Source organism: Pogona vitticeps, chromosome 3 (genome assembly GCF_051106095.1).
Source record: "Pogona vitticeps strain Pit_001003342236 chromosome 3, PviZW2.1, whole genome shotgun sequence".
NCBI lineage: Eukaryota > Metazoa > Chordata > Lepidosauria > Squamata > Agamidae > Pogona > Pogona vitticeps.
In genome coordinates, this window is record NC_135785.1 from 3,501,939 (window position 1) to 3,515,000 (window position 13,062).

A 13,062-nucleotide genomic window follows, 5' to 3' on the forward strand; every position below is an offset into this window, starting at 1 on the left:
ATGGCCAGAACCCTACGGGCCTAAGTGAGATTTGTGTAAAAAGTGGCCACCAATCATCGATAATTTACCAGGCTCTGTTTGCATTCCTGGCCATTTGCCCAGTTGCAACCGGGGCCTCGTTAATTAGCAGCACTTTGCCACTGGGATGGACCTGCTTTCACGTCACCCGTGTGTGACCTTGCCCCTCGGATCCTGCCCAGTCTTGAATGGATTCATTGGCAGGGAGAAATGACATCTTTAGAGTCTAAGAAAGAAAAATCCCTGTTTTGGGGTGAGAACCAGATGTCATACTCATGGTATGTTGGGAGCCGTTGGAGCAACGTAGGAGTGTGGGGTTGTAATGGGAATCCCTACAGCCATAGCCTTCATGCTTCCGAACCCTGGGTGTAGGTCTTTGTCACTCAGTGAATGTCTTTGCCGTTACCTTCACACACACGCATCCCTCTGGGGGTCTGGATCTGAAAGACGTGCCCACACTGACAGTCATTCTCCCATTCTGGATCTGAACTGCCTTGCTTGGACATCATCCTCCCAGAGTCGCTCCTGTATGGATGAGTGGCCTTGGATCAGAATGCCGCCATGGCAGGCTTGCTGGGGGCGATGCTTTTCTCCTGTGGCTGGATCCTATAACAAAGAAGCCACACCAGTTCTCCGGCAACGCCGGTGGTTTGTCCTCCCAGACTGAGTGGGACGTCGCTAAAACCAGCCAAGGGAGCTCAAATCCCAGTTCATTCCATTTGGGATCACCACTCCCAGAATCCCCCAGCCAGTTCCAGGGCTTTGGAGACATCTTCTTGCCTGGCTGCACAAGCAGCGTGGGATTTCATTAAGATGATTTTTGACAACCATATTTTGCAGAAGTGGCGGGATGCAGTGTCACGGCTGAGAATGGAGGAGAAATGCCACTCATGTATGTGTCATCGTTGATTCTTGTCAGTAAGTTTGCACAGTCAGGAAATTTTTGTTCTCACGGCCGATGGTGTTTCCCCCTCAAAAGCCATATGTGTGTTGAGATTGTTCTAAACTGTGCCTCACGATATCTCTCTGAATCGTTCAGCACAACCTTTTTGCGCTACCCCAATGAAGGCCTTTAAAACGTCCTCCGTGGTCATTCTGCAAGTTAAAGCTCTACCTGGAATAAACTTTCCTACAGAAAAGAGTGAATGCATCTGTAGGAGAAGTTGTTTCTGGTTGTTGGTTCGTTTATATTTCTTTTGCAGCACAACTACAAGATTTTAGTTTTTCCAGAATATAACTTTATATCTAGCTCTTCTTGCTCACCTGAAACCTTTCTCTTTACCGGGGTATGTGGTGATCCCGAGATCAAGGTTTTGACTCCAGAGATTGGACCATATAATATGGTGGTCAGGATCACGTAAGCAACCTTTGGATTCCCAGATGTTCTTGGATTAAAACTCCCAGGAGCTGTGCTGGCCAGGATTTCTGGGAGATGTAGTCCATGAACATCTGGGGACCCAAAGGTTGGTTAAACACTGCGTGAAGCTGACAAAGGCCTCCAACGTGACCCTCTGCAGCGGCTTCTCCGACATGGCAGTCTTCAGATGTTTTTGGTCAGCATCTCTGGCCAGTGGTCCAGACTTAACGAGAAACATCATCCAAAGCATCTGGAGGGCACCGAGGTGGAGAAACCTGCTTTACTGACAATCCAATACAGAAATGCCCCCGAACAGGAGCTTCGTGGGTTACCGTGGTAGAAATCCCAGGGCTGGTAATGCTAGGCTCCTGTCTTTCTAGCTGTGCCTCTCCTTGGATCAGTGTTCAAATTTTTCTCTTTCCTGTCTCTGGGAGTAGTGTTTCCTTGTTTTGTTACAAATTGAGTTTTCATTCAGTGTGTTTAGTTTTTCCTTCTCTGTGTCTCGTTTTCTTTCTCTTTCTTGTTTTCTCCCCCCTTTTGGCTTCTGTCTTTAGCCAAATAAATGGTCGTTTTACTCAAACCCTTTTCCGAGTTCTTTATGTTTAGAAAGCAGATTTTATATCTTGCTTTCCTGCTCAATGATGTGGCTACCCTTTCCTCACAAAATTCGACTGGAAATGACACAGTAAGCTGGGTTGCATCAACCACACTGTGGCCGAGTCCCAAAACCACGGCAGAAGACAGGATTGTTCGTGCTGGAAGAGCAGCACGAGGGACCCAAGGATGCTAATGGAGCTTGCACCCTCTGTTTCCAACTGAACAGCTGTGCAAAATAGGAACCGTGTACCTCATCTTTGATCTTTTGCAGAAGTGACAACCCGCTTGAAAGACTCTTCCAGTCTTTAAGCACTCTGTAAACACGGGTCACACCTTTGAGACAATTTTTTTTCCCTGTACAACGATCGCTGGAAATACATTTTCAAACAAAGTATGATCTTACATTCTCCAGATGCCAAGACCTCTATACAGAGCACGTTACCACCGTTTCTGGAGACTGAAGGGTGCCTACACGGGGATATTATCACCTTTACTCTGTGAGAATGGAGAGGATAACTCTGGTCCCACAAAGGACCAACAGACACTGCGAAGGTGTGCAGAAGACTCTCCCCTCCTGCCTGGCACCAGTTTCTAATTTTGGAAGGATTCTGGAGGCGACATGCCCATGAAGGGCAGGGCTAGAGACATGGGGTGCCGTCAAAACCAACGAAGCAAGAATTCATTTGCAATGCTTACTCAATTGCACGTCCTCCCAGCAAGAAATGGAGCCTGGGCCAAATCTGGGAAGGCTTGCTTAAGAATAATTGCAGACCAAGCTCTCTCAGTTGTGCTTACAGACTTACTCAAGAGGTGAATCTCAGTGCAAGCGTTTCCCAGGCTGTGGAGCACCGGGGTGAGGGTAGGGTGAGGTTAATTTCATTGTGTCACGTAGCTATCTCTTTTTTTTTTAACTTATGATACTGGTTGCCATGCACATTCCCATCATGTGGTCCTTGAATGGATGCTTTGGCCTATTGCAGGATGTAGGTGTGTATTTTTAGACTACAGCGCCCGGAATTCCCTAGACAGCATATATCATCCATAAACACACATCTGTACACCTCTGTTTCCTAGTCCTCGCCTTCAAAACAAGTCTTCAAAACAAGGACAGAGCAAGGGTAATGATAGCTCTGCCTAGGTCTCTTAAGTTTATCAACAATGAATGGATTTCGCAAAGCTCAGAAATTACTGCTTTGGACTTCAAATCCCAGCATCCAGTGCTCCATAGAAGTAATGGGACTTGTAGTCTGGTAGGCTAACTTTTCCAAGCTCTGGAAATCCAAATAAGAGCAACGTACCAGCATCCACTCTCAGTTTGGCCATGGTTTCTGGCATCCACGTGCGTACATCACGTGTCTGTGCAAAAACTGTAGGCAAACTGCTAGATGTAGTGGATACAGACACTAGCTCCCTGAGAAGTTTCATTCAAAAAAAGAAAATGCAAGTTTCTAGGCCTTATGCCTATGTTACATTTCAGACCCCTTCTTCCTCAGAAGCCAGAAGCAAGGCTGACCAAGACTCCACGGAATAAGCAATAACATTTCACTGCACCATATCGTTCCTGACACTCCCCTCTGCCTTGTGAAACTGGAATAAATTGTGCCTAAAACACACCGATGCCAGACGTTGCTTGAATTGCACAGATGGGCTGGTTCCAGCTCTTTTGGATACAAAAATGGAGAGGGCTTCTCTTTCTCCTTGGCAGAGGAGCAGGGCTGTCCAGGCTGCCTTCTCCGTAAACTATTCTAATTGAACAGATGTTGGACTTCCCATACCTGTCGCCCCTGAGAACTCTCCCATGTGATACCCAAAACATATACAGACGTAGGTCGATTTATTTTATTTCCTTGGGCCTCTTGAACCATAACGCAGATATCTTGCCTTTCAGGCCTCTTGCGAAGACGTGGGTCACAGAGCGTGTCCGTGTAACGTGCTTGCCGGTGACGGTCATCCTCCGCTTCCCTTTCCTCGTGACCGCCATCTGCTTCTTGGGAAGGCTGGTCCTCCTTTCTGGTTTGGCCTTGCAGAAAGACGACTCACGTTTGCGGGCGCAGCCGACCACCTCCGTCCATCGGTTCCCTTGCGCTCAGGGACTGATCTCTGTTTTGCTGGCCGGAGACCCTGATGGACAGCAGCCCGCCCGGTCGTCTGGCTTTCTGTAGTACATCCTGGTCAGGACGGCCAAAATGAAGGTCTCTATGATGAGCAGCTGAGCGTGCATCTCTTTGAGCAAAAGATAAGAGAGAAATGTTTGGCCCTCTTCCTGTCAGTTTCTCTAACATGGCGCATTAGAACCCACTGTTCCTTGTCATGGGAATTGCATGGGGGCCTAGATGTGGGTCGGGCCCCTTTTTCTCTGTAACCTTTCTCTACCCCATTCTACTTTTGACGTAGAGTTATCAGATGACCTAGAGGAAGTGAAAGGGCCAATTTTGGTTTGCTCTCTCTCTCTCTCTCTCTCTCTCTTTTTTTTTTAACCTGTCCTGAGCTTTCCCTTCTTCCGGAACCGGCACACTGTCACATTTAGAGTTTTAGATTTGGGCTAGGGAGATCTGAGTTCAAATCCCCACTCATTCCCAATCTCCAAATGGGTTTTGGAGATCCTGTTAGCTACGCTCGCTTGCTCCCTCTTCTTGCCCTTCTGTCCAACCTACCTCACAAGCTGACTGCAAAGGAAAAAAAAGGCTAACTCAAAGCTTCTATACCACTTACTTGCCCAAGGAAAGGTGAGATGCACTTAATTAGTAATGAAACCAATGAATAAGAATTCATCTCGTCTACTGCCTGGCATCTGTAGGTATTCTGAACTTTGGTGTGGCAAGGCCTTTTTGAACACAAGACCGGAGACTATGTGACCCTACTTATCCTTCCAGACTACAGCTCCCAACAACCCCAGCTAGCTTATCCATGGATGGTGGTTGATGGGAGTTGCAGTCCAGCGACCTCCGAAGAGCCATACTTTTGCCAGTCCTGCTCTTGACTTCAGGGCATCTGCAAAGTGCTCCCCAGTCTTTTTTTTTAAAGTTTCCAACCCCCTGATAGACAGGTTCATTCTACTTACGTTGGGACCGGGCTCTGGAGGTGAGCGGTGGGGAGCAAGCGATCTGGCCCCCGTTGGCCAAGATACTGAAGATGGAGGGCTGGAGCGCCGTCAGGATGAGGAGAACCTGGCCCCAAAAGCATAGAAGAGAGGGTCGTGAGTTGACTTCAAAAGCTGGCTTGAGATCGCTCTGTAGTCTAGGTCTCTGGCCACAGGTTGAGAGTTCAGTTCCCCACTTGTGCCTCCTGGGAGAAAGAGCCAGCCTGGGTGGCCTTGGGCAAACTGCACAGTAGTCCCAGGGATCCCCCCCCCAGAAGAAGGGAACAGGAAACCCCCTTCTGAGTACTCTCAACCTGGAAAACCCTAAAAAGGGTCACCCTAAGTCAGAAATGACTTGACAACCCATGATGAGCATTATGATTCGAAAGTAAGGACTTGTCCATGACAAGCGCTGGAGGAAACTCTGGCTACATCGCGAAAGGGTCTGATTGGGCACCCTATCCATCCCTTCTACCCAACAGCGTTTGGGACAGGCTTACCTGGAAGCATGCAAACTTGGATCCCATGTTCTGTTCGGCCAGGTGCATTCTGATGGAGCGAAACAGGATCGCCAGCGCCCACAAGCCGAGGAGCGTGGAGACACCCAGGCAAGTGTTTATCCAGAGGGCCACGCTCGTGGCCGAAATCTAGAGGCAGAAGGGAGAAAAGAGAGTGGACAGGAGGTGGCTGTTGCCTTCTGCACCCTGAACTATGGGTCTACTCAGTGCTCAGGATGCATTTGCTCTGCTCACTCATTTTGGGGTAGTTTACATGTTTACCTACAGAGAGGAACCGTGGAAAGAAGTTACGGAGAGGACCTGTTCAGGGTTCAGAAACAGGGCGAGACCTTTAAGAGGCGGATTTTCTTAGTGTTCTCTGAAAACCGGTAAGTCTTTATCTGTCTCCTTATCTTTGCACTGAGAAAGAATCTATTAAGAACGGAGCAGGAAGTCAGATAGGGAAATTACTTATTTGATATCCCACGTTTCCAGGAAATCTCAAGTTCTGCAATGCTGTTGAAAAACTATGGAAGATGCCATACAACATGGTGTGAAAACATCCTTACTATTACCCTTTGCACTGACCATATTTTTAAAAAAACTTTGACCTATACAAAAGCCTGTCTTGTTCACAAGAGTTTGGGAACAAGGCTTTTGCTACTGGCCTAATAATTTATTTATTTATTTGATTTTTACCCCGCCCCTCTAGACCATGTCTACCCTGGACTAATAAGTCCAGGAACTGTAGTCTGGGGGGAAAAAAAACCTCCCTTGTCCCCAATGTGGGAACTCTCTGTAAGTTTGGAGATGGCATCATCCCCAGCCAAGCAAGAAACAAACATGGGAAGATCATCTCATGAGACAGCCTTCCACAAAATAATAGAACCGTGGATTTGGAAGAGGGGGCCTCTAAGTCCCTCAAGTCCAAGCCCCTGCTTATTGCAGGAATCCAAATCTAAGCAAATCTGACAGAGGGTTGTCTAATTTTCCTTTGACGGCCTCCAGCGTTGGAGCGCTTACCACCTCCCGTGGAGGTCCTGGGTTCCGTTGTCATACTGCTCTAACAGTTAAGAAGTTTTTCCTGATATTCAGCCTAAATCTGGCTTTTTGTAGCTGGAGCCTATTATTACATGTCCCGTACTCTGGAAGGATCGAGAACAGATCCTGCCCCTCCGCTGTAGGGCATATATTTCATGTCTTTTAAAAGTTCTCTCCTCTCTCCCCTCCGTTTTCTTTTCTCAGAGTTAAACAGGCTCAGTTCTTTCCATCTTTCCTCCTCTTAGGGCTTGGCTTCCATTCCACCGATCATCAGAAGGACCGTGGACGCCATGCCCTGTTTTTATTTGTTGTTGTTTAGTCATTAAGTCGTGTCCGACTCTTCGTGACCCCATGGGCCAGAGCATGCCAGGCCCTCCTGTCCTCCATGTTTTTATAGCTCCACCAAAACATGCTCTCCTATGGACTTTCATTGGGCAAAACCCGCTCGGCTGGTGTCATTTACCTGGGCCGTGTCATACAGGTCTTCTGTGGTCAAAACAAGTCCCAGAAATGCACAGGCCCCCTTGAAGAAAGCATACTGGAAAGTGCCCAGGATCAAAATGTTCAGTTTCTTCCTGGAAGGAGAGAAAAGTCCATGGAAGGGCTGGTTTCAAGATGCCCCGTTACATCCCAGCCAAAAGGCAGGCAACCCCAAGATTCGTATCAGGGGCAGAGTGGAGCACTCTGAAGTCACCTGGACTCCCGTTCTCCCTTTCTTCAGCTCAGAGGTTCTGGCACCTCCTTTATCAAGTGCTCCCATTTCCCCACAAAACTCACAACACTAAAAAAAAAATCTATTAATACCATCCCGGCTCTTCTTCCGTTTTGTGTTTCGGCTGACCATCATGTGCCCGAAGCCGAGACACAGAGTTATTTTCACTCCCAAACGGTCCCCGGCCTTCCTCTCCTTTGTCTTCATTTCTCGTCTTGAAATTTCAGATGCTACGGTCAGACAGCCTGAGAACGGCCTGGTGGGACTTTGTAAAAAGTGCCCCTGCTCTGCCCAGGTGGCTTTCATCATACTTAAGAAGATGAAGATGCTGCTGTTGTTGTTTTGACTTATATACCATCTTACAGCACTCTCTGGGTGGTTTACAACATCATGATGGAAGGGCGAGTCCACCTTGAGCCAGCTTACCTAACTCTGCTGGGATCAAACTCAGGCCATGAGCAGAGGCTGGATTGCCATATTAGGAGAATTCCCGTTGGATTCTCAGCCCAGTGGCACTTGGTACAAAATATAAGAGGAACAAGCCTTAACCTCCCAAGGACTGGGACAATTTTAAAAAGGCCAAGGAGAAACCAAGGGGAAGGGAAGACGATGGAGGTAGGAAAGGTGAAGCTGGCCATCTGGGCTGTCAACGATGTGAGTTGTAGCCCCACCATTTGAGAGCTGCCGTTCAAGGAAGGATGGGCTCACTTGCTCATGGCGATGTGGGGGCAACAAGGGCAGCAACAGCAGCACGGCCCCGTGCTGATCCTGACGGGGGTGTCCTTCAGGGCCTTGAGGACCGCGGCCTTCCCCCCCATGCCTTCCACCATGACCAGCGTCAGCAGGTAGAAGCAGGTAGCAAAATACCTGGAAAGAGAAACCAACCAACGTTAGGTCCCCCAGCAATGGGGGCTCCCAGTTCTTCACCTGTTGTCCTGGGGGGGGCCTCCGTGTAACAACCCCACTCTTGGGGGGCCCTATGAAGCCCGCAGGTTATACGGCCCCACCCTTGAGCTAAACTCCCAATATTGGTTGGTTCTACTTGGAGCCCTCCCGCCCTTGGACTGCGCCCCCCCCCCCAATTTTGTCTGCCATCAAAAGTCTCCCAACCATTCACCCTTGGCTGGCTTGCAGAGTGTGCCAAAGCTAGTTTAGGGGAACATCTCCCCCTCAAAAAAAGTTACTCACGCGCCAATGGCTGTTTCCACCACTGACATCGCACGGGGGACCCAGAGCCCCACAAGGCAGAATATCGAAACGACCTAGTGGGGGGGGGAGAAAGAGAGAAAGGAAGGTGGACGGAGACTCAAGCAGAATGGTCACCCCTACGGACTCGGGAGGGGGGAGGCTGCTGTGAACGAGGCCCCATGCATGCTGCGATCCCCCAGAAGTAACTTTTCCAAACTCTAGAGCAGTGGCTCCCCACCTTGGCTCCCCAGATGTTCTTGAACTACAACTCCCAGCACCGTTAGTGGCGAAGGTGTCTGGGAGTTTTAATCCAAGAACATCTGGGAACCATCGGTCTAGATTCTTCGGTCTTCGTTTTTCACCTTTTAAAAAAATCTACGTGGTGGGGAGGAACTAGGGAAGTGTGGGCTTTTCTCCTTTGTAGATCTTGGACCGAGTGGGGTCAGCCACCAATGCTGAACATCTGGGAAATCCACGGACAGAGAAAAGGGCTTTGTCCCACGGCAATGACTCAAATATAGCTTTTGAGGTATCTGAGACAGTCAAGGAGCAAGTACTGTTGCTGCCCCCATCAGTGAGTTTTCATGGCAGGAGGGGGGTTTGAACCCAGGATCTCTCCTGGGCCTGCATTCAACACCCTAACCTTCACACCAGGCTGGGTCTGAAGCACCTTCCCTGTCCAGACATGCTTCTCCCTCAAAGCTTTGGCTTGACTCACGCCTGGCCATTACTTCCATCCTGCAAACAGTTCATCCGTGTTACCCCATTATAAGCAGAAGCAAAATTTTGCTGCCCATTGTAGCTCATTGGAAATATATTTGAAGAACTACTCTCATTTTCTCTGTGTGTGTCTATGTGAAGACCTATCGGGAAAAAATCTTAGCACCTATTTATTCTTGCTTATACCTATTTATTCTCCAGAACACAAACAGTAATGCTTTGTTATTATACACGGCAATACATCCTTTGCTACTCTTCCGAGTCACTGCAAGGTACTTGGGCCACTTACTCTGTTGGTTCTTTGGAAAATTAAAAACAGGCACAAAGGCTTTTGAATTCAACTTCAACTTGATCGATTGATATTAAGCCATTTTGGCTGCTGCTTTTTCCTGGGGGGGGGGGGGGAAATGCTAGGTATCCCATTTATTTCCTAAATAAATAGTAAACAACCAGAACAGGGCCTGTACTGGCAAGTGGCTTGTTTCCAAGTTACTTTCTTGCTTTCAAATTAATTCAAATATTTTTAAGTGCTCTAAAACGTGGTCCCACAAGGAAGGTTTCCAAGTTCCAAGCTAGGCAGAGCTTTGTCAATTCAGTGGCCTCTCAACCCCTGAATCAAGCCTGAAAATAAACCAGAAGCCGGCAGACGGTTGCCAATGCTGGACGAAACGTATCTGGACGAAACCAAACCTGGCAGCGCCCTGTGGTTTTAACTGCATCTGCCGGGCCACCTTCAAGGGAAGCCCCAAATCCAATGCATGGCAGTAGCCTAAATCATGGATGGCTGAAAGTGAAAAATGGGGCAAAACATCTTTCAGGGCTCCCTGGTGTCGCAGTAAAGGTACTTACGGTGGGCCCCGAGCTGCTCCAGATGAGAGTTCTCATCTTGACAAAACACCGGACCTTCGCAGATAAATACAGGGCTTCTTCCACAAAGATGAGGATGGACATCAGCGTGAGGAAGGTCGCCATGCCGAGGAGCGCAAGCTCCACAAAATTCAGCTCTGCACAGAATAGAAAGTTGCCCATCACTGGGAAGGAAGGGAAGGGAAAGGAACGTCCGAGCCGTTCGGCCACCTCCGGCCGCCTCGCTGTTTCCCCTGGGGTTCCACCGCCAGGCGGGCTGGAGAACGTCCGGCCGGTCTGGCGGCTGAGTTTTGTCTCTCAGTACTCACGGGGACCGGAATAAATCCTCTCCAGCCTCTGCTGGGGTCACTGGCTTGGGAAGCTGAGGGTGGATCCAGGGGGCGCCCACACCCACCCTGCGTCCCTCCTTATTTTGCACCCGAGTAGTGCCTCCACCTGCCTAAGGGAGAAGGGGCCTTTCTCATACTGACCCCAACAGAGCATTGTGTGTGTGTGTGCATTCCTCTCCAAGTCTCAACCCGAAAACTAAATTAAACAAAAAATTTAAAACACTTCCTTGCAATTTTTGCAAAAAATAAAAAAATAAAAAAACCTAAAGTTGTAAAGGTATTTTATTAAAACACAACATAATTGTCCTGTGCATTGGGTCCGCCCGGATCATCACGGTAGGGCTGGCTCTCCTCCTTCCCCCCACCCACCAAGCTCTGCGTAAAACGAAGACCAAAGCAAACATGAAAACCCCCCCCCACAAACACACGTACAAATCCCCTTTGGGTCTTGCTTCCACGTTGCCCGTAGGCACTCCCTATCCAAAAACTTGGATACAGAACAAGCAGGGCTTCAAGCACCAGTAAAATTCCATGTTCAAAGTAGGGGGTAAAGGTTCATAGGTTCTAAATATCTACATAGTTTTATTATTTAACTCATTTTTTATTTTATATTGGCACTGATATCTTTTTTTTATGTGAACCACCCACCGCAACCATTGGGGGGAGATGGGTGGTATAAAAACAAACAAACAAATAACAAGACCCAGGGCATGTTAGGGTTTCCTAACAAAAGCTCCCAGAATCCCCCTCTGGGCCTGGAGGCTGTGCTGGCTGGGACTTCTGGGAGCTGTAGTCCCAAACCTGACTTTTGCCCATCTTGAAAGAGAAGCTGACTCTGGAAGCCCCTTTTGGGCGAGCCCCTGAATCGTCTTGCAAAACTTACGCTGCAGCATTTGCAATGCTCGGGGTGGCAGAGAGAAGCAGGCGGACGGGACGCTGAAATTGTAAATCAGCACGTGGATGAGCTCAGGCGGGAACCTGTGGAAAAGAAGCAGTGTTCATCATCACCCTCATCATCTTAGAAAAGCAGAGCTGGAAGGGAGTCTCTGGATTGTCAGATCCAGCCCCTGCCAAGGAGGCCCAGTGCGGGATTCGAACCCCCAACCCCTGGCTCTCTCGTGAAAGTGAAAACAGTGCTATTTAATCAGGTGTTTCGAGTCCCTCCACCCCTGATGAGAGACATCTCGACCCATTTTGTGTAAATTTCCACTGGAATGCTGCCAGCATCTTTAGGGGGGTTTGTTATGTGATAGCAGTTTATGCTCATATATTAGTTTAGTTCTTTGATCATTTTTATCTTTATCTTTATGCAGTACAGTATTTTCTGCTTCATGCTGTCTTATGTTTCTCATCTATTCCTTTGTAAGCAGTCCAGAGAAGTGTTTCGCCACTAGGTGGGCAGGATAGAAGTCATCATCATCCTCAAATTACTGCAAATACAGCAGGTATTTGTTCAGAAGAACTGACAGAAAGGGAATGCATCAAAAGAATGTTATACCGCCTGAGTCAATATGAATGTATCTATCCACTAAAAAAAAGGTAGAAACTCCAGCCGCAGATGAAACAAAATCAGATTGGGAGGAAAAAACTCTGGGCTGACTTGTATGTTGTGTAATCAATGGAACATAATACAAATTAAACCACCCCAATCCCACAGCCATTCTCTCTCCATGTGCACTGATTCCGTTTGTTCGTTTTTCAGCTCTTACTTGCGTACTTTCAATTTCTCCGGAAGATCTTGAGATTTGGGAAACATATTAAGTTCATTCATTTACTTATTGTTACCTCTGTCTCGGAATTGGAACTCAACGTGGCTTATAACAAGATTTAAAAAAAAAAACAAGAATAGACAAAACGAATGAAACCTAGGTGCAGAAAGAGTTGTAATACCCATACGCAATTAAAGAAGCCATTGTATTAAAATAGGACAGGGTTTTTAAAAAACACTTTAAAAACATATCCAGCCAACCAAAAACTTACAGGAAAGTAGCATCAACCATTTAAAAAAAAACAACACCAACCCTTTTCAGATTTAGATTTAACTTAGTAGTGGGTCACTTTGACATCTAGTCAATCAGTAATGAATTCAGAATTCAATTCACAGAAGTATTTATTGCTTTGGAAAGCTACGAGGAATTCTTCTCGAAGTGCTGGAAGGCTGCCCCGCCGAAGCTCTCGCTTGACTTGGGCATTGCTCATACCACCGGGCGTCTTGATGCACCCCCAGACCCCACACGGGCATCGGAGCTGGAAGAACACCCTACCTGTGGCTGCCTGCACAAGATGGGGAAGGGTGCCGGGCCCCAATCCCTGGGAAATTTGCTCTTTCGGAGGGCAGTTCCAGGAGAAGCCATTGCCCGGATGCTGGGGAGCGGTCATTCCCCCAAATACCGCATGCTCTGCTCTGCTCGAGGCCTCCATCAGCCGGTCGGGAGAAAACCGGTGCGGGGTCCCTTAGCTGCTTACCTGGGGTCTTGCAACAGGTCTTCTAAAGGCTCCATGTTACCGCTGCTCTTCTGGACAGTTTTCTCCGTAGGGTTTCTCTTCTTCCCCTGATCCCAGCTGGAGGAACGGTTCGGGACGAACCCCGTCAACGAGAGAGCCGTCCTTCTTTGCAATGTTTGCAAAGCCGGGTCAGAGTTCTAAAACGGAGCACG

At 48.1% G+C, this 13,062-nt stretch overlaps 1 protein-coding gene across 1 annotated transcript in view; it reads right to left on the minus strand.

Moving 5' to 3' along the window:
- Window positions 1-3,797: 3,797 nt before the first annotated feature.
- The window catches only part of SLC51A (solute carrier family 51 member A), a 9,407-nt gene continuing 142 nt past the window's right edge, over window positions 3,798-13,062 (minus strand). The window contains exons 1-9 of the mRNA XM_078389729.1: window positions 12,872-13,062; window positions 11,289-11,383; window positions 10,059-10,213; window positions 8,490-8,563; window positions 8,010-8,168; window positions 7,053-7,164; window positions 5,552-5,698; window positions 5,034-5,139; window positions 3,798-4,195 (exon numbers count right to left, since the gene is read on the minus strand). The exon at window positions 12,872-13,062 is cut by the window's right edge and continues 142 nt beyond it. Coding sequence (XP_078245855.1) covers window positions 4,059-4,195; window positions 5,034-5,139; window positions 5,552-5,698; window positions 7,053-7,164; window positions 8,010-8,168; window positions 8,490-8,563; window positions 10,059-10,213; window positions 11,289-11,383; window positions 12,872-12,906 — 1,020 coding nt within the window. The 5' untranslated portion in view covers window positions 12,907-13,062 and the 3' untranslated portion in view covers window positions 3,798-4,058. The remainder of the gene's footprint in view (window positions 4,196-5,033; window positions 5,140-5,551; window positions 5,699-7,052; window positions 7,165-8,009; window positions 8,169-8,489; window positions 8,564-10,058; window positions 10,214-11,288; window positions 11,384-12,871) is intronic.